The sequence below is a fragment of the Emydura macquarii genome, unplaced genomic scaffold (genome assembly GCF_026122565.2).
Source record: "Emydura macquarii macquarii isolate MOO-44397 ecotype Brisbane River unplaced genomic scaffold, CSIRO-AGI_Emac_v2 contig_2473, whole genome shotgun sequence".
In the NCBI taxonomy this organism is placed as follows: domain Eukaryota; kingdom Metazoa; phylum Chordata; order Testudines; family Chelidae; genus Emydura; species Emydura macquarii.
Window position 1 is genome coordinate 24658355 of NW_027132610.1, and position 21632 is coordinate 24679986.

The window sequence follows — 21632 nt, forward strand, 5'->3', positions numbered from 1 at the left end:
AATCAATGAGATATATCTGTGTATTCTTTTTCTTCCCCTGTTGACAGATATCAGTCTACAGGGCCAACCTGCCATAGTACCTTGAAGGGTGCCTTGTCATATGGCCCTCAACTTGGACTTTGAGGAGAGTAACAGTAGCAGTACCCAGTCCCACAGATGAAACTCCCTGGCATGCGCCCCTTTATTATGGACCTTTTCCTGTTTGCTCTGCATCTTCAGTCGGTTTTCTTTTGCAAAACAGTCCAAGACTTTTAGCTTCTCTCACAGATAGTGTATGTACTGCACTGTGCTAACTGCCTTGGACTCTTGCTCTTCCCACGTTTCTCATAATAGGTCCCACATTCCTCTGGCAAACAACAGGGGCAGAAGTAGCTGGTCCCAAAGGAATGCTTCCATGGCTACAAGCCTCTACAACATCAACTTTAGTGTCTTGTTAAAACATTCCATTAGTCCATCAGTCTGTGAATGGTACACCAACGTCCTTAATGTCTTTACTTTTAGTAGCCTGTGCAGCTCCTTAATTGGTTTAGGCATGAAATTTATACCCTGACTCCTTCTGATCTCTCTCAGGATCTCTATGCGGGCAAACACCTTCATGAGTTCTGGGGCCAGAGCTGCTGCTTTTGTGGACCATGGGGAATCACCTCAGGATCTCATTGCACAATCCACTATAACTAATAGGTTTTGGTGTTCTGAAACACTCTTTTCCAGGACCCTACCATGCCAATCTGCTCAAATAGGGTGCATACTACCAAGAGAGGTACCTATGGAGCTTAGGATACGTTTTTTGGGCCGGTCCACTGGCACTCTGGTAATGATCCACGGTAATCACTGGACCTCCTTATGGATGAGTTGCTGTATGGATGCTCCTTATGGATGACTTGCAGTAGAATTGCTGTATGATCCTTTCCAGTGTCTTTTCCCACCCAATGTGTCAGCCATAGGGCACGGTGTGGACTATGCATAGGATGTCCCTCCTGAGGTTTTCAGGGAACAAGCAGCTGCAGTTTCACCTCCCGTCTCCCTCTGCTCAATATAGTTTACTTTCTTCTAGCTCTAAACATGACTAATGTTTGAATAAGCACAGTTCTGCTACTGCCTCTTCAACCTAGGCAAGTTGCTCATAGGCTTGACTGAGCATCAGGTCACCCCTTTGTTCAGCAGGTCTATCTTGGGCCTGAATACCCCCTCCTTTAATTCCTGACTCCTCTTGGCAGGGCTTGTTGTAGAACTGGCCGGCGTTCCATTCATGGGGTAAGATGTCTCTTCTGGGTCCTGGGTTTCTCTTACCTCATTGTTCACTGGGTCCCAAGTGTTCTCTCCGATCCTAGTCCTCCCTCCTCATCTTCAAAAGGGCCATACACTACGGATCATAATAGGTCTTAAAAACTGCCATTCCTGTCTTACCACCACCAGATAGGGAAGGTTCATAATTATCCCCATGTGGATTTCCTCAGTGTGAACCTGCACTTTCAACCATACCTTTCTCATTGGGTGAGGCACAAATCCCTGAAGATAAACTGTAAATAAACTGTCCTCCTGGGATCTGTATTTGGCCTTGCTAAGCCCTCCCTCAGTTTTGGCTGCACCCCAAATATATGAAACCTCCCTGTTGACCTGAATGGGCACTACTAGTTTCTTTGGGCTCCCTCCTGTGTGCTAAAGTGTCAGTCACCCAAACCTGCCCTTAGCTACATTCCAGGTAAGTGTAATTCTGATGGAAGTGGCCAGATTGCGCACAGGCAAAACAGTTCCCCAGTCACCGGGCGGAATTCATTCACTCTCTTGCATTGTCTGCTGGTGGCAGGAAAGATTTCCGGTTACTCTTAACCCTCACCTCTTGGCCATCCTTCAAAGGACGATGCACTGCTACCCTTGTCTCTGAATAGGGATGGGATTGTTCTACCATAACTAGGTAGCCCTGTACCCCCTCCCATTTCCCTTTTGGACTTTCCCTTGTGTTCCTTATACAGGTCAAACCACAGATGGGCCACCTTGTAGGATCTCTGCCATCAAACAAGTTGTCAACAAACAGTTTTCAGCCAATGTCACAGCCTTGGACAATGTCTCAGCTTGTGAGGAACACGATAGCCTAGTTTTCACTGGGATAAGCCACAGAGAACAGAACACCAGTGCTCTGCACTTTCCACTGGTTCCCACTTTACTTCCCACGTCAATTCAAGGCCCCAGTCTTGAGCTACATTGCCTTGTCTTCTGACATTTTACTAGCCCAATTTCCTACCATTTTAATGCCGGTAACTGCTACAAGCTACTTTTGCAACCACATTTGTAACAGAATGGACACAGGACTACATTTCATGAGTCACAATTCAAGCTCTTCTTCCCTTTCAGGGCTCAACCAATAACCTTTGTATTTGGGATCAATGTTAAGTTGGATAAATAGGAATAGGTTCCATAGCTGTCCTTAGTTTTTTATTTTGTTTATTTTGTCCTTCTAGGTCTGTGCTGTAAATTTAGCTCAAGCCAGATTTCTTCTGAAACTGCAACAGTAGTGTCAACAGCCTACAATCTGTTCTCTCTGAAATCTCAGGTTTATAACTTTAATGCCTCTCTGTTGAGTCCCTTTTAATACAAAATTATTGGTATATTTTGACCAAAGTTCTTGAATTGTGTCAATTTCTACATATAGTAGCTGGATGCAGAGAGACAAAACCTTCCTGAGGGTTCTACTGAATATCATTGGGAAACTTAGAAATCAATCCTTTTCCTAAAACCAACTAACGATGAAACAATGACAGTTGTGACAGAATAGTCCAACATCAACGATGTACTTCAGGATTGTTACATGTTTTTACGTCAAAGATTTCATGTTACTGCACTTGAGAAATTATAATCTTTATGTTCATTGTCTGACCAAATACCAAAGTCAATTTGACATAATTTTTGCTGCATTTGTGTGGCATCTTCAGCAATTTGGCTGCAATAGTTGACATCTTTATTTTTCCACACACACAATGTGCCACATTAAGAAGTGTATTTTCCCCAGTGCAGATGCTTGTAGCCATTACAGGGTAATTTCACACAATCAACCATCTTCTATTAATATCAATGTTGATTTATTTTAATTTTTCCTAGAATCATGTATTATCAGAGGCCCTGTGCAAGATTCTTTCAAACCAAATCCCCATAAAGCAATTCACAACTCCAGTCTCTAATATTCAATCACAGTTAATTCTACCAAACAGACATGCCCCTAAGTAATAAGTAAATATTCCTTTCCCCCTCAAGCTTCTAGATAGTTGTAACAGAGATAACACCCTTGACATTCATCACTTTTAATTTCAAAATAGTTAACCTTTTTATTCAGACTGAAATTAGAGCTAATTTTCTAGTTTGAAAAGCCTTTCAAATATGTTATGTTCGTGGAAATACATGAGCGACAATGAAATGCAAAAACAAAACGTGAATTTTTTTTCTTTCCATGGAAAAATCAAAGTATGTTTACAAATCTAAATCCTGAATTCCTATTCCAAAGCAGATAAGTCTGATAATTGCCTATATATCTGTATACTAATTATTGGTTAGTCCTTCTGAATAGGTTGGCAATCTTAAAAGTTTTCATTTCACTTTCCCAGCTTGACTGACGGCAAGAAAACTTTTCAGGTAAAAACTTGCCAGTGATTAGCCCTTTCTATTCCCCTTCCCACTCTCTCCACTCATTACACACTGGCCTGCTCTGAGCATTTCCCACCCAACCAAATGTTGCCATTCTTGGTGAAGAACTTTCTCTATTACAATTCATGTAATCCACATTAGTATTCTTGAACATCTCCATCTTTCAGATTTTCCATATAGTTTCAAAAATCAAGGGGGAGAAACCTCTTCATTGCTTATTTACAGTTCAAAAAAGCAGACAGAAAAAAACTCAGTCTGATTGTAAAAAATTTAAAATTCAACTTCAATATGTACAATTTTTCATATAAAGTGCATTAACATTATATATTGTTGAATACAGTTTGTATTACACACACACACACACACACACACACACACACACACACACAACAAAAAGTTTTTAAAATCCTATCAACCAAGGAGAGACAGTATAGTGTACGTTTCTGTTCAGAAGATAACATCTTAATATTCCTAGTAAATTCTAACCACCTTAGCAAACATTTTAAATGAAGAAAAACTTAACTAAACCAGAAAAGTACATGCTTGCCAAAAAGAGCAAACAGATATTGTACTTAGTCACTACACCTATAAAATGGACTATTTAACAAGAGTTATTAATTGACTAAATGCCAAGTGTTTTTACTAATCTATATATTTTTTGGTATCAAAAAGATGGGGAGGCTGGTTAGGCGAACCGATATTTTTCTTTTCTACCTACCTGGTAGTATCCCTTTAATTTGATAATAAATCATGATAGCCCCCACCAACCCCCCACCCCCACCAAATGACATTTAAGACCAAGAACTAAAAGACCTGCTCAAAGGTAACACTACACAAACTTTAGACAGAGACTGACATATGGAACAAATAACTCTGGCATATAATACTGTTTTATTGCAATTCAGAACTGTAACCAGGTGTCTAATATTTTATAAAAAAGATTTCTAGTGACATCATAAACCACAAGTTGAAACAACCCCGACACATTTGCATCTCAGGACAAAAAATAGTTTTTAGTAGATTAATCTTCACTTATCCTTGATTTGTCAAACTTCTGTACACATTTGTATCTGATTCTGACAATGTCAAAGTGATGAAATTTAGTAGAGAAATGTACATATTCAGTACAAGCGTACATATTACTAAATGATGAGTAATTGCCTAGTAATTCTGTGATGAAATCAGCACACTGACTAGTAAGTAAGAAAATGTTGAATTACAGTAATTATACAGATTACCCTGGAATTTACAAGTACATTTACATATTATATAAATTAAATTAGTACAGCAGATTACATGAAAACTGAATAAATGCTAAATTTTACCTTTTCTGTATTGTAATATAAAGATTTCAAAGTGGTAAACAAGGGTGGGCAGCCTTTACTGAAGTTAACCCTCAGGAACTTATCCGTTAGTTCTCTAAATGTTTCACCTAGAAACAAAAGTGTATTTGGTTATATTTTAATGTTTGTGAGTGTCATATACTGATCAGTGCTTATATTTATATAACTATGGATTACCACCAATAACTGAAAGATTCTACAGAGAAAAGTGTTCTAATATTTTGATTTCTTTCCTGTTACTTAAAGAAGAAAAACAGAATATTCACATTTTCTCCCCTAAAGAAATGTTTATGTTTGAGAAACTAACATGTGACCATGACTTTCTACACTAAAATCAGTTTTAGAACTTGAAACCCATTGGAAAACTTGGTTTCAGAAAGCAGAGTCCCCACATCTTCCTTTATCAAAATATTGTGGGAGAAGGTCACTGAAACACGTAGCTATCTGAATGTATTTGTGGGCACAGCCATAGTATTTGTTGTGCTAGGATATCTTTCCATGAGCAGAGACAAGATTTCTGGGAGAGACTTAAGAAAGGAAATTAACTAATCAGCAAATCAACCTTTATAGCACCAGCATCTGAGTGAGTCTTGGGTTAATACTTCTATGAATTATGACAAGTCAACTGGGAAAACACATGGTACAGGCATAAGAATACTTTCCATGTGCTCAGTGGGGTTGTAAAAATATTTTATGGCCACCAAGTGGAGTATTTGCAAACTGAACTGCTTTTGACAGAACTACAAAAACAGAAATTAGAGTAACTAAAATATCTTTGTGACAAAAAGGCATGGAATAGTAACCCAGTGAGACACTTGTGTGGCTCTGATTTAAGTGTGAATTATCTTTAAGTGTGAATTATACACTGCTCAAGAATGGGTCAACTAGTTTTTATTACCACACCCATTCCCACTGAAATGAATACATTTGACATTACAGACTTAGAAGTGTTCCAGAACCAACAGATCTACACTGAAATTAACTGGAATTATCCCTAGTAATAAAAATAGGCAATGAGACTTTTCCCTATAATTTCATGTTTTTCGTATTTATGAGAAATAAACATTTAATCTGAAAATTGGAAGATAAATGGTAAATTGTCACCTAGCTGCTCAGAAATCAATTTGCAAGATGAACTGCTTAAAATCAAAACATCTGTCAATGTTCCTGAAAAGGATTAGTTGAAGTAAAAATCTGGGATTTAATTGTGGCATGAACAGACTCCTTTAATTTTGGCTTGATCTGTTGTGAAGCACTGATAATTTTGAAGTTGCACACAAAAAAGTGAGATACAATTAGACTTCTGGAGCAAAAGAAAAAATGGTCTAAACTTATTAGGCTGGCCCAGGGCTTCAAGGGATGACCACACTGTGTAAACCTCAGAGGAATACATTTTAAGGAATATGTGCAGTGAATCTCCCAGCTTTCAGGTGCCAAGAAATCTCTGAATTAAGTTGTAAACGTAACATTTCTTTCTTTAGAAGACGTTTTCTGTTAGCATTACGAATATACTTGTTAGTTTCTGTATAATCTGTATCTTCAAGTTCTTCTGCCAAAAAGAGTTTAAAATAAATGAACTCCTTTCTTACCACACAACGTATATTTCTATACAACAACAACTGGAAGCACAACTTGAGCACATGTAGGCATACCAGAGCTAGCTTCGACCACTAGCTTGCTAAAAATAGCAGTGCAGCCACAGTGGCATGGGCTAGCCACTCAAGTACAATTCTGTCTGGGACTAGGGTAGCTAGGCTGCACTGCTATTTTTAGTGAGTTCGATCACACTACACTAACTCAGATAGGCCTACATGTGCTGCCCCAATTGCAGTGAGGATGTATCCTGTCTATCAAGACCACACAAGAGGCAAGTAAAGAGTGAAGGCGAATTGTTAATGCGCCTCTCATGGGTAAGATCTTAGTCCTCCGGACAGCGTGAATCACAATTTCAACAACATTGGGGCCTTCCAGAGCTAAGATATGAAGGAAAGTTTACCTACTCTGTGGTGGTATATATTTGTAAAGGCTACTCCGTGAAGGTAATAGCCACATGGAAGCAGAGTTGAAAAGATTTTATTTCATATGACAGAGAACCACTAATTAATCAGGTAACATCTACCTTGGTTTCTACAGCTATAATAATACTGAGAACTCTCAACAGCTCTTATAGGGTACATCTATGTTGTGTTTTAAAACCTGCAGCAGTGAGTCTCAAGAATCCAGGTCTATGGATTTGGGCTAACACTACTGCACTAAAAACAGCAGTGTAAAAATTGCAGTTCGGGTTCTGAAGCCCAACTCCCCTCCATGGGCCTCAAAGCCCAAGCCCAAATGTCCACACAGTTGTTTTTAGCACTGTAGTGGAAGCCTGAGTCTGCAGACCTGGGCTCGGAGCCTTGCTGCTGAGGTTTAAAATGCAGTGTAGACAAACCCTTACTCTACCCTACATAGCACTGACTAAACATTAACGAGAATAATGAATATTTATCATCCTAATTGATGGTATCAAACTCTTTCCATTTCTGTAAGGATGTATAAGTTTTGCACCCTGTACATTTCTAAAAGGCAGAAATTCCTTTATTAACTTCAATATAGATGTGTTATTACATCTCATGGACTTCAATACAGTACAATAAAACGAAAAGCAATTATTCAGCATGCATAATAAAAAATGGTTACTAACCTGTTCTGTACCTGTTTGAGATGTGTTGCACATGTCCATTTCATTCTGTGTGGACATCCTTGGCATGGCTGTTCACAACTTTTTCCTGAGTGGTATCTGTAGAAGTGGCTCAAGCACCCTCTGCTGCATTGTGGCCTTCGAGCAGATATGAAGGGCAGAGCCACCTCCAATTCTCTTCAGTTCCTTCTTATCAGAAACTCCAATGCAGAAGAGCAGTAGGGTGAGTTGTGGAATGGGCATGTGCAACATATCTCGAAGAACTACAGTTGTGGAACAGGTTACTAACCTTTTTTTATCTTCTAGTGATTGCAGATGTGCATTCTACTCTCAGTGACTTTCAAGCTGTGAAATCAGGAGACTGAATCAGAGTCTATGTGAATAAAGACTTGAGGACAGCTCACCCAAATCTGGCACTGTATTTAGAATGTTGAGTGATGGCACAATAGGATGCAAAGCGTGTATTGAAGACCTGGTTGCCACTCTACAAATGTCTATGATAAGCACTTGAGCCAGAAAGGCTGAAGAGGCTGCTTGCAATCTCGTTGAATGTGTTGTCACTCTGCTTGGTGAAGTAACACTAGACAAGTCACAGCACAAGTGAATACAGGAAGCTATCCAAGATGGAATCCTCTGAGAAGAGATTGGGAGCCCTTTCATTCAGTCCATGATCGCCACGAACACCTGCAAAGACAAGTGGAATTGCCTGGACCTATCAAGGTAGAAAACCAATATTCTTTTCACTTCTAGATTGTGCAGCCGCTCCTCATCTCCATTTGAGTGAGGCTTTGGAAAGAGCAAAGGTAAGTAAATTGCTTGGCTGATATGGAAGTTAGACATCATTTGTGAAATAAACTTTGGACGAGGACACAGGTAAACCTTACCATTAAAGGAAATTGTACATGGAGGGCCAAGCATTAGTGCATGTAGTTTATCTATCCTCCTAGTAGCATTGACCAAAAATGCTACCTTCATTGAAAGATGCAGTAAGAAGCAGGTAGCTAGACGCTCAAAATGAGGTCCCACAGGCCTTGACAATTGCAAGTTCAAGTCCCACTGGAGAAACAGGATCTTGCACGTGAGGGTATAACTGCTTCAGGCCTTTCAAAAATCTTCTTGCATTCTATTAGAAAATACAGAGGTTATCAACCGGAGGGTGGAAGGCTGAGATACTTCTATCAAAGTCCACCTAGCAGCTAACAGCCAACCCTGTTGTTTTGAGTCCAAGAGATGCTGGAACGCAGAACGTGTCAGTGAGACTCCAGATTGTTGGGACAAGATAGAGAAGATAGAGAATCACTTCCACTTTGTTAAGCAGGTAGATCTAGTAAATGGCTTCCTCCTATTTAAAAGCACATCCTGAACTCTTTGAACATGACTCTTCCTAAAAATCTAGCCATGAAGAATCCAGGCTGCTAAATTAAATGCCTGTAAATTTGTGTGGAATAGCTGACTATAGTCTTGAGAAATTAGGCCTGGGTCCAATGGAAACAATATCACAGCTTTTATCAAAAAGGAGGAGGGTGAAGAACCAGTGCTGGTGAAGGCAAACTGGAGTTGTATGTATGACTTGAGCATAGTCCTGTCTGATTTGTAGCAACTTTCTGGAAGGAGTGGAATTGGCAGGAAAACATATAGAAGTTTGCCCATCCAGGACCATAGGAAAATATCCGTGAGGGTACGATCTTAAAGGCGGCAAAAGTGCTGGCACTTCCTGTGGTTTGGGTTTTTTTTAAATAAGAAAGAGGACTCCCAGGGGAGTCCTCCACAGCTGGAAAATGCACCAGGCTATATATGGATGGAGAGATCACTTGTTGTGACTTAAATGATCTGCTTGGGTGATCTGCAAGCTCATTCTGGACCCCTGGAAAGTAAGAGACTGTGAAGTCAACAGAATTAGTAATACAAAATACAGAGTTGAAGGCAGAACTGGGACAAGCAGGGCCTTCCCTGCCTGTTGATGTTGTAGAACATTGCCATTTTGTTTTCTGTGAGAAGGAGCAAGCTTTTCCCCTTGATATGGGTGAGAAAACCTGGGTCACCAGCTAGATAGCTCTCAATTCCCTGAAATTTATATGTAGAAAGTGGTCCTTTGTGGACAACAACCAATGCATCTGAAGGGAACCCAGATGAGTCCTGCAGCCCAGAGCAGATGCATTTATCACTAGTGTCAATGAAGGCTGAGAGAGGACAAAGGAAATGTCTACACATGTTGACAAGGTTCATCCACCAGTCCAGAGAGCCTAAAACCTGAGAGGCTACCCTCACCACAAGGCTTAGAGGGTGATGGCTTGGAGAGAATATGGATCTTGGATATAGCAAGACTGTAGTTCCTTAGGTGCGCTCTGGCATGTTGGACTACGTAGCTGCAAAAGGCCATGTCCTCTAAAAGCCTCATGCAATTCCATGCTGTCAGTTGTGTGAGCCACAAGATCTAAGATGATGGATTGAACTGCCTGAAATCTTGATCACTGAAGGAAAGCTCTGGCTTGAGTCGAGTCCAGGACTACCCCTGGAATTCTATTCTCTGAAGTGGGGAAAGGATATATTTCCCTACTTTGATTAACAGTCCCCGAACCCTGAAGGTTGACTGGATAAGAGAGAGACTGGATAGTACCTGAACTCTATCAGCCTCTCACCAGCCAGTCATCCAACTAGGCATACACTTGCACACCCCATTTCGTCAGAAATGCACCTACTACTGCATTTTGTAAAAATTCTGGGAGTGTCTGACAGGCCAAAGGGTAGCACTGAATTGGTAGAATGATTCACCAGGAGCCTTAAAAATACTTCCCGCAGCCTTGATACAGGACATGTACATCCATTTGGTGATATACGTTGAGAGCAGCATACCAATTTCTGAAATTCAGTAAGGGAACAGAAGCCAGCGAGACCATGCAAAACTTCATCTTTTTCAGACATTTATTCAGTTGATGCAGTAATACAATTGGTTTAAGACTCTCTTTGCTTTTGGGATAAGGAAATAGCAGAAATAAAAGCTGTACCTCTGGAATACTAACTTCTTCTATAGCTCCCAACCAAAACAGAGAATGCACCTCCGGAAGGAGGACTTCTTTGTGAGAGTGGTCCCTAAAGAGAGACAGGCAAGGAGGGAGGGGTAGAAATAAATAGAAAGGAGTATCCCACTTCCACGGTGCTTAGAACCCACTGGCTGAAGTGATTCAGGACCAATCACCTAGGAAGTGGGATGGCTAATTTGCAAATACAGGGAAAGAAAAGGCTGGAATTTTGGAGATTGGTATGGTATTCTCGATTAACTCATCAAAATGTTTAGCACCCTCAGGGTGCCTAGATGAACTAGGAGCCACTGCAGTAGATGAAGGGGATGGTCTGTATTTATAATCCCACTCTTTTTCCTTAATAGGTCTTGCTGAGGTGCAAGAGTAGCATATTGGAAGGACTGCAGTGGACAAAAGTGTTTTCTTTTCAAGGTAGGTGTATATGTACCCAGCAACTTTACAGTCACCCTGGAATCTTAAACCATGAACTTTATCATGTATCTGCACTGAGAATAGGCCCATCAAATAGTAGGCTCTGAACACTATATTGGATTTTCTGGAGTAGCCCCAAAGACTACAGCCATAAGCACCTGCACATGGTAATAGTAAAGCCCATAGCCCTAACATCTGAGTCAGCAGCATCCAAATTGGCCTGGAGTGATGTTCTAGCCACCAGCTTTCCTTTGTCTACCATTGAAAGAAACTCTTGTTTCAGGTCCACGTGTAACTTGTCCTTAAGTTTTGATATGACTAATATCTGAGCATATTAAGTTGTAACACAGCCATACAGTAAATGGTCCTACCAAATAGGTGAAGTTTTTGGGGGTCTTGTGATTTCGGAGTAGCAGCCTGCTGCCCCTAGTGTTCCCTTTCATTGGCAGTCAAAACAACCAATGACTCGGGGGCGGGGGAGAGGGGGAAGAAATACTCAAAGCCTTCTGAAGGTACATAGTATCAACCCTGTTGGATGACTGAGAAAATGAGGAGGGAGTTTATCACAGGGTATTGGTTGGGCTCTAAAATCACCTCATTAATTGGTAAGGCCACACAAGGGGGCCAGTTGTGGCAAAAACATCAACAAGTCATGGGACAACTCCTTATCTTCCTCCATTTGGATATCCAAGGCTAAGGCAACTGTTTTCAAAAAGCCCCTGATGAGCCTTGAAGTCATCAGGTGAGGATAAGGACCTTCCTGTGGAAATTGCCTTCTCTGGGAAAAAGAAGCATGAGGTCAACAGAGGTTGAGGCTGAGTCTCTTGTGGCAAAAGACTGGCAGGCTCCTATTGCACCGTTATCTCCTGCTCTGCACTAGGCTCAGTACAGGGCACAATATCAGTAGGGAGTTTGCAAGAAAACTCCTCAGAACTAACCTATGACACTGAATGGGAGTCACGAAGGGAGGACCTGGAGATGGGAGAGAACACCCCTCTCCCCCGATTCCAAAAAGGGTCATTGGCCTTCCCAGCCATAAGCACAGGTTGCAGGGTCTTGGAAGCGCTCTGGTGATATACTTTCAGAGGGAATCAAGGAGATATACTGTGCACTGGAAGATATAGGACTCTCTCTTTGAATCCAAAGACTCAGCCCCTCTGTGGTCAGAAAGAGCTATCTCCATCAGTACCAGGGATTGGTGCCAGGAACCCAGAGACTACTGAAGTGAGGCCATCATTGCTGGCTTTCCCTTTGATGGCAGTGTACCATGAAAGCTCTGAAAAACAAGCAGCTGACATGACACTGGTCATTGTGCTGATGCAGTATGAATTGATGATACCATGGGAGTGATTTCCTCCAATGTAATAAGTTCTGGAATGGTCTGTTTGGCGACTAATTGAAGACAGCACTGTAGAAAATGAAGGTGCTGCTTCAGGTTTTGGACTAGATAACACCTGTCCCGATGCCAGAGTCAATGGTGCCTCCTTACCCGATGATCTGGATGAGGAGTGCTTAGATTTATTCTACTCAAATCCTCCATCAGCCTTCTTGGTGGGTTTAAGAGCCAGAAACTATCTTCTTCTTCCAGCCTCTTCCTTAGAAGTCTTATGCTTCTTCCTTAGGACTGGAGATAGTGACTGGTGCCAAGACTCTGCCAACACTGACAGAGCACTTGTCACTGAAGCTGAAGAGGTCATCCCCCTCTCTGAGCAGGAAAGCTCCAATGGCAGTCTCTCAACAGCTTCCATCAAAAGAAACTTCAGCCCAGCCTCTATCTTTTTTGGTTCTAGGCTTGAAGTCCTTATAAATCTTATAGTCTGATATGCAATATTCAAGCAGTCACTTTAAACAGATGGAATGCAGGTCATTCACAGACCTCGTCTTATAACAAGAAAAACCAGGGCTGAAGTCCAGTAATCGAGGCATTCCTCAGTACCAAAAATGGAACCTCCAAGAAAGGGAACCAAAAAAACAATAATTGTTTTAAAACACTAACACTAAGAAAAATGGGTAATTATCTACAAAAATATAAGGCACACCGAGAGAACTTGTAAAGGAAGGCCAACTGATCCTGCAACCATCCTGGGCAGCAAAAAATACCTGAGGGGGATCAAGGACGACTTTGCCCTTTATGCCTGCTGACAGGGGTGCGAGGTGACAGAGGGCCCTTGATCCACTCCAATGGTTACGACTGAGGGAAAAAGTTTCCAACAACCATACACAGGGTGTACACATACAAAGAGTGGAATGCACATGTGCAATCACTCAAAGAACCACTTTTTCAATCTTTATTTTTCCAGAGGTGAGAATACTTGTGTGCCAAGTTTCAGTATAGAGGGTTTTGGGTTTTTTTTTAAGTGTAATAAAACTCCCCAAAATAGAGAGCTACAACAAAGTCATTAAAAAAAAGTTAACTACAGTATTGCTGAATATGATGATACAATTAAACTTCATATTGGAAACTGCTGCAAAAACTAGGTTTGAGCTGCACATATCATGCTGTACCTTGTCAGGGTAAGAAGTTACTCACCTTGTGCAGTAATGATGGTTCTTTGAGACGTGTCCCCCTATGGGTGCTCCACTGTAGGTGTGTCTGTGCCCTCAAGGCTGACCGGAGATTTTTGGTAGCAGTCTGTAATGCCTGCGCATGCACTGCTTCCCACTAGCCATGAGACTAGCGATGTGAGCAGGCATTCTCTTCTCACTTCCTTCTCTACCACAGAGTTAGCTAATTGACCTCTGAAGCAGGAGGAGGAGGGTGGGTCATGGAGCACCCATAGGGGGACACATCTTGAACTACCATTACTGCATGTGAGTAATTTCTTCCTCGCGTAGCGTCCCTATGGGCGCTCCACTGTAGATGACTCCAAAGCAATACCCACTATTGGAGGCGGGGACTTCAGAGTCGATTGTGTTATAGATAGTACCGTGACACCAAACTTGGCATCTGCAGCTGAATCCCCCAGAACGTTATAGTATTCTACAAATGTATGTCCAGCAGCAAGTAGCTGTCTACATATTTCTGATATTGGGATGATTCTCGAGAAGATGACTTACAAGTTTGACCTTGTAAAGTGCATGGCTATTGCAGGTGGGGGTGTTGCATTATGCAGTTGGTAACAGATCTGATGCATCCTGAAATCAATCTGGACAGCCTTTGGCCTGAAACAGCTGTTCCTTTTGACCTATTGGCAACAAATAGGAAAAGTCTAAGGGATTTTCTAAACACCTTCGTCCTATCCAAGTAGAAGTCTAAAGCTCTCCTTACATTGAGAGTATGGAGAATGGCTTCTTTATTATCCCAATTAGGATTGGGATAGAAGGATGGAAGCTGAATAAGCTGGTTCATGTGGAATGCAGAAGTCACGTTGGGAATGAACTTCGAATGTGGTCTAAATGTGACCTTGTCAGAGACGAACACCATGAGGAAGGGATGTGCCATCAGGACTGATATTCCCCCTATTCTTCTCACTGAGGTAATGGCAATGATGAACGCTGTCTTGGACATAGGATCAAATGGCAGTATAGTAAGTCCCAGACTGAGGTCCCATTGATGGGTGGGGAGTCTGAGCTGTGAGAAGAGGTTCACTATGCCCTTGAGAAACCTCTTCATGGTTGGGCTGCAGAAGATGGGATATCCTTCCACAAGAAGGTTGAGATTGCCGCCAAGTGGACTTTTAGTGAGCTCACAACTCCCAATTCCTTGAGGGGTTGCATGCAGTCCACAACTATAGGTAAGGTGGATGAGTTTGGGGTGAGCCTTGGGGTTGGCACCACACCTGGAATCTTTCCCTTCTGCAGATAGGTAAAGCAAGTACTCTCTTTTCTGCAGTGTAACAAAACCTCCTGCACTTCCTCTGAGCAGGATCTCTCTATATGCTGGAACCATAAAGGAGCCATGCTTTGAGCTGAAGGACCTGCAGATTGGGGTGGAAAGTGTGTCCCTTGTTCTGTGATAGACTCGGTATGGGCAGGAGAGTTAATGGTGGGCAAAGCACCAGTTGTTACAGGTTAAGGATACCACGTCTGTCTGGGCCACAAAGGATCAAGCCCTGAGAAGGCCATCGTCCACGTAAGGATAAATCATGATGCCTTGAGAACGTAGAGTGGGCTGCCACCACTGAGAGGACCTTGGAGAATACTCTGGGGGCCACTATAAGAACGAAGGGGAATACTCTGTCCTGATAGTGGTCCTGACTTAAATGTAAATTTGAGGTAACGCCTGTGGCATGGTATAATTGAGATGTGGAAATATGCATCTTGAAGGTCGAGGGCCAAGAACCACTCTCTCTTTTCTAATGCTGGAATGATCGCGGATAATGTGACTATCTTCAACTTCTGAGCCTTGACAAATTCACTGAACACTCAGGTCCAGGTCTCCAATCCCCTTTCTTCTTTGGTATCAGGAAGTAACGAGAGTAGACGTCTTTGCCCCTTAGGTGTATGGGCACTGCCTCGATTGCCCTTATGTTGTGGAGGTGGTTTACCTCCTGTCATAGGATGCTCTCGTGAGAAGAGTCCCTGAAGAGGGATGAAAAAGGGGATTTGGAAGGTGGGAGGGAGGAAAAATGGATGGAATATCTATTCCAGACAATCTCCAGCACCCATTTGTTGGAGGTTATCCGTTCCCAGGTGCTGTGGAACAAAGCAAGGCGGTCCCCAAAGGGACAGGAAACATGTTCCAATGTGGAATGGCAGCAGGAAGAATGTTTGGTCAGCGCCTCAACCAACCCATCAAAATTGTTTCTTAGATGTAGAGGGGTGAGAAGAGGTTTGATGGGAACCCGATCAGTCTTCAATCTGGTTGGAACCTCTGTTTCTTCCTTTGCAGCTCAGGGAGTATTGACTGGGTATTGTGATGAGTATGTGTAAGAATTCTGTGATCTGGGCTCAAATTATGTTTGAGAGTTGTATTTCCTCTTATAACCAGATGTATATATCCCTAGGGATCTGAGGGCAGCTCTCAAATCTTTTGAAGTGTAGAGAGCAGTGTGTCTTTTTGGTGAACAGGGTCACTCCTTCAAAGTGGAGGTTTTCCACCATTGTTTCCACTTCCTTGGGGAAGTCAGAGAGGTGAAGCCACAAGGCCCGTCTCCTCACTACTGCCGCTGAGATAGAACAGGCTGCCATGTCAGCTGCATCCAGAGCTGATTGAAGAGATGTCTTTGCCATCAATTTACCTTCACTGACAAGGGTTTTGAACTGTTTTCTGTGTGAGTCTTGGATCTGATCAATAAAGTGGTTTAGTTTCACAATGTTGGTAGTTGTATTTTGCCTATAGGGCTTGATAATTCACCACTTTGAACTTAAGGATAAACAATGAATAGGCTTTTCTGCCAAACAGGCTAGCAGTTTGCAGTCCTGGTCCTATGGGGTGGACTCAAAATGATGTCTCCTTTTGAATTTACCAAGTTCACAATGATGGAATTAGGGTACATGTGTCAAAATAGAAATTCTGTTCCCTTTGCTGGAACATAACATTTTTTATCCGCCCTTTTACATGTGGGAGGGACAGATGCTAGGGTCTGCCATACTGATTTGGCAGGGTCCAGTAATGCCTCATTGATTGGTAGAGCAACCTTTGCAGCTGTGGAGGAATGTAGAATGTCCACCAGCTTATGATGTGACTCAGTTACTTCTTGAAGGGGTATTTGCAGAGCCTGTGCTACCCTTTGCACCAAATCCTGGAATGTTTTGAAATCATCCACTATGGAAGACGGAGGGGGCATAACTGTATTGTCTAGTGATGACAACAGATGGGTTTCAGGAGCGATATCTTCCTCCCCCTTGGGCTCTCCCATTGGTTCCTCTCGCATTTGCTCTGGAGGGTCAGAGGCCCTGAAAGTAGCAGCTGAAGGAGGGTGCGTCTTTTGCTGGTGGAAGGATCCATTAGAGGCCAACAAGGTCTGTTGCCTTTGGGATGGCATGAGACTGCTGGTGAGCCTACCGTGCCAGGTGGGCTCCGTACTGGGGCCCTGGCACTGAGCAGCAGAGAGGCCAGTGCGTCTGACACCAAGAGGTCCGTCGTGCACTGAAAGTTGGGCAGTACAGAAAGAGACAGTACCAGCGCTAGCTCTCAGTGCCATGAGGCTTGTACCAACAGGGTTGGAGATGCAGACCTTACGGCAACAGTGGAACCTATCAAGCGTGATGTCAGTGGTACCGAAACTGATGACTGTACTGATGGAGCCTTCCCTGGGGTGGATCTTCTTTGCTTTTCACACACCCCAGTATCAAGCCTTCCTTGCCTGTGCCCATTGGATCCGTAGGAGTTCCAACGTGTTTTGCCGGTTCATTACTATGCACTCCCTGGGTACCTGACTTCGGCGGTCTTGGTACTGTGGTACCTATGTAGTTGACCGAGCCAGAGGGTTTTCAGCTCGGTCTGGGCACACTATGGGGAGTCCCTTAGAGGCCTTTTGTGAATGGCTTGCAGGCATTTGGCTGGATTCATCTCCCCTCAAAGAAAAGGGTTGTGGAGAGGGTTCTCACCTCAGCTCTGGGGGCTGAAGGACTGACTCCATACGTAGGAGTTTCAGTCTGAGCTCTCTGTCTTTCCTTGACCTGAGCTTCAATTGTTCAGTCCGCACTTCTGTGGTATGTGCTCTCCCCCAGGCAATGAACACACGGCAAGTGTCCATTAATGATCAGGATGGATTTCTTACAAACGGATTCATTTTTTGAAGATGGGAGCTGGGCATACACCTCAGTGGGTAGGACCCCCGGGACAAGGGTGAGAGGGCAGAGTCCCTTTCTGTTCTCCATGGTTCTTTTTTTTTTTTTTTTTTTTAAGGCACTGCCAAAGTAAATGCAAACGAACAAACGCTAAGCCAAAATGAGCAATTCTAAAGAATTAACGATCTGTAAACAGACAGCTGTTAGCTCCATTTCTAGCCTGGGGCAGTTGAGAAGGAACTGAGGAGGGAATGCTTTCATGTGCTGCTAGCCTTGTGGCTGGTGGGGAGCAGCACATGTGCGGGTGGTACGGACTGCTACTGAAAATCTCTGATGAGCAGCACGGAGGCACAGACAAACTACAGTGGAGCACCCATAAGGACACTACTTGAAGAACAGTAGTTTACGTTAAAAATTTAGTTCAATTTTTAAACACAAAACTCAGCACTACATTGTAGCATAAAATTCTTTGAAGTAGGCTGGGAGCTTTCTTGGGAGAGCCACCATCACTAGAGTTAATTTGCAGTTGGTGAATAAAACTAAGCCCACTCTATCATTTATCAGCATTTGTTCAAGCTTATAGAATACAGGGAAGGGGTGGGTTTGGGACACCCAAGCAAAACTAAAAATACTAAAAATCAAGCTTCAACCACAGGGGATGCAGTTCAAGGTCAATGAAACAGTACAGAGAAGCCTGCATTGTAGTTTTTTGTGCAACACTGAACTGTAAGTAGAACTTGCAATTTCTTCTACTGCTAGTTCTAAGCTTTACAGGCAAACTTTTTCTATCAGTCAATAATACAAAGTCAAAGTCTTATTGAACTTTTCCTCCAAGAGGCTAGAGATGAACATTATCCAAGTGTATAAAACAATTAAAGAAACAAAAAAGTTGAAACAGATTATTCGCTTAACACAATAGTTTACCAGGCTTCATACTTTTATCCAGGGAACATCACCGAGCGCACAGAACAGGAGAAAAAGACATTATAGATCTTGCTAATCTTACAATACATACACAGCTATACACTGTAGTTTCATCAGTAAAGCCAATTATGAGGCTGATATTATCATATTAGCATGCAGGACCTTTTGCTATCAACCTTTATAGTGTACCACTGACATTTTTGTCCATACCAACAGAGCTGCATAGTCTTACAGCTTGGTTTCAACCACTTGATGCACCTTTATAACGGATGTTCAAAATTTTGAACAATTTAATTTCTGGCACCTTAATAAAAATAACAAAAATGAATAGCATTATGGAACAGATATGCAGTTTGTTACCTGGAACAAAGTTTAAAGGTAATCTTCTAGGTGAAACTGCTCTGGGATGTCTTTTACTAACTTCTTCATAAATCTGAAGCCTCTCTTCTAATGTGCCTATTGTCAGTAAATAACAGATATAAGAAACACTGGAGACAAATCTATTTTTGTATTAAGTTCTTATTTTAAACATACAAGTAATCTATCATTCTAAATTTTAATTAGCTAAACTTATAAGGTACAGAATTAGTTACAACATTGCAAAAATTTACACTAAGTTTTTCATTGATTTAATCATATACACTACTGGAAGAAGGCAGTGTGTTGAAGTCTTTTGTACATATAATAAAAAAGTAATAACATACGGTCTGAGTAATTAAACAGCATGGAACTTAATTACCTTGTGCCTCCAATCACAGAGAAACTGTTTATTTTCTTACAGCTACATACTGTGCAATCCCATTCACAAAATAGTATTTCAATATTTGCAAACATATGCAAACAAACTGTCAGTATGAATTCACTCAGGACAACTTTTAAAATATACAAATGAGCCTTTTATTACAAAATGGCAGCAATGAAAATACCCTAATACTAACTGTGTAAGCACTTAGCATCAGGATTGTCAATATAGCAGTTTAAGAAGTTTTGTTTTCTTTCAACTTTCTTCCCACTCCTCCCCTTTCCCCCATAATATGCTTTGGAGCTCCAATGTGGTTAAAAGTGTAAAACAAACTGATCTATTGGTTTTGAAATGCTATTTTAACATTCATAAGTGAATTTAGTTGAAAAGTCGAATTGCTAGGTGAACTTAAGTAGTACTGAAAGTTAAGATCAAGGATATAGCATGGAAAATGCTTAGTAGTTATACTTGGACCTTTGTTTCATATGAAAAAAGCCTCATGTCATTGAGATCTGATGGTGGTGGTGGGGAAATTATATATGTACACAAACACACACACACACGCGCACATGTATGTTACCCACTGGCTCCAGGGTATATAATGCTAAGAGTAACAAATTAAAATAATGTTAAAATTGGAACTAAAGCATATAAAAACCCTATTTGAAGTCACAGGTTGGAGCTCCAGAACTTACCATGGGGGAGGAAATAGTCCTAAGACCACCTAAAAAAAATAAAGTAGCATTATTATGTTTTATAATTACTACAGTTTAAATCAATATAGGATTTTTATGTGAAATATACATTACATACACATTTGTTCTTTTTAAATAATTATAAGTGTGAGTTTCAAAATGTTTGAGATAGAACCGAATAATATAGTCAACCCCTTGACTAGTTTAATTGTTTAGGTAATAACTACCAGTTCTATGGATACAAAATAACCAATACCCAGCTAATAACTCTAGTCTATAAATATGTTTAACAACTTAATTATGGACTTTTACTCAATCTCAAGTAATATTTGCAGACCTTTTAACAGTTTGACACCTTTTGGTGTCATAACTATTTTCTTAAACTTGGGAAAAATCTAAATTGTATGAAAAACATACTACTACAATATCAAAATAATATTATTGTGGTTTTATATCATCAGAATTAATTCAATAGAAAACCTTCTGCTTTCTATTCAACTGTGGAACTTTTTTTTTTTTTTTTTTTTTTTTTTTTAAACACACAACTGTTTAAGACTATCTGGGAGAAAATAGTTTCTTTGAATTAATGTTTTAGGAAAAATGTTTAGGAAATTATGATTCCACTTCTTGATCATAGGTATCTGCTGTTCCAGTACTATACTACTCAAAAATTGTTAGCTATTTTTTCTGGAAGACTAGAATAACTGTACCAGGAGTAAGCTTTAACATTTAGGAAATCCTTAGTTATTTTTATTTTCTTCTTTTCCACAGGAAAGCTAGTCCCTGCTAAAATTATATGCTTTTAAAGGGTCCTATCCAAAAGAAATTAAAGCAATATATTTTATCTACTTTTGAGTTTAATAAAAAGACTTTCTATGTTCCTTTAAAAAAAGGCTATTATTAAGTGAAATCTCAAACTGACAGCTTTATGAAAGTGGCAATCATGTAATTTGATCCAAACAAATTACTGTGAGAGTCCGCTAGTGATGGCAACTCCCTTTACAAAGTATGCAAGTGAAGCGTTATCCTTGGGCTAGCAAGCATGAAAAATGGTCACCTTTAACTCTGACCTTTAAAGAAAGGGTCAATGTTGGTACTACATGCACAAATGTTTTCAATTAATTTCAAAATGAGTAAATCAGACTACAAATTGTTCAAGTACAGAAGATATACAAGTATTTTTGGCTGAATTGTGACGTTCCGATTTCAAATTGTAATATTCTATCAGACGCTAATTGTTTAAATACAAAGGTGGAAATTAAGTATATCACTCTATTACTTACTAGGTTGTAGGGCCTTTTCCAAGCCTTCATAATAATACCAGTTTTCTGCATTCCGATCAATTAATTCTTTGTATACTTCGCCAGCTTCTTTTAGTCTTCCCAACTTCAACAACATTTCTCCTAAAGTTAAACATCAACTTGAGTTAAATGAAAGTATACTTATGGCTTAAGGCTAAATTTTCAAAATTGGGTGCCTAAAACT

At 41.0% G+C, this 21632-nt stretch overlaps 1 protein-coding gene across 8 annotated transcripts in view; it reads right to left on the reverse strand.

Moving 5' to 3' along the window:
- NAA16 (N-alpha-acetyltransferase 16, NatA auxiliary subunit) overlaps positions 1-21632 on the reverse strand; it is a 104091-nt gene that overhangs the window by 32998 nt on the left and 49461 nt on the right. For 7 of the 8 annotated variants that reach the window (XM_067563178.1, XM_067563179.1, XM_067563177.1 and 4 more), the window contains 3 exons: positions 21431-21550; positions 19071-19166; positions 4962-5068 (listed from right to left, as the gene is read on the reverse strand). In XM_067563178.1, the coding sequence (XP_067419279.1) occupies positions 4962-5068; positions 19071-19166; positions 21431-21550 (323 nt within the window). Of the gene's footprint in view, positions 1-4961; positions 5069-7757; positions 8344-19070; positions 19167-21430; positions 21551-21632 lie in introns of those variants that run through there. The other variant, XM_067563184.1, reaches the window with a different exon arrangement.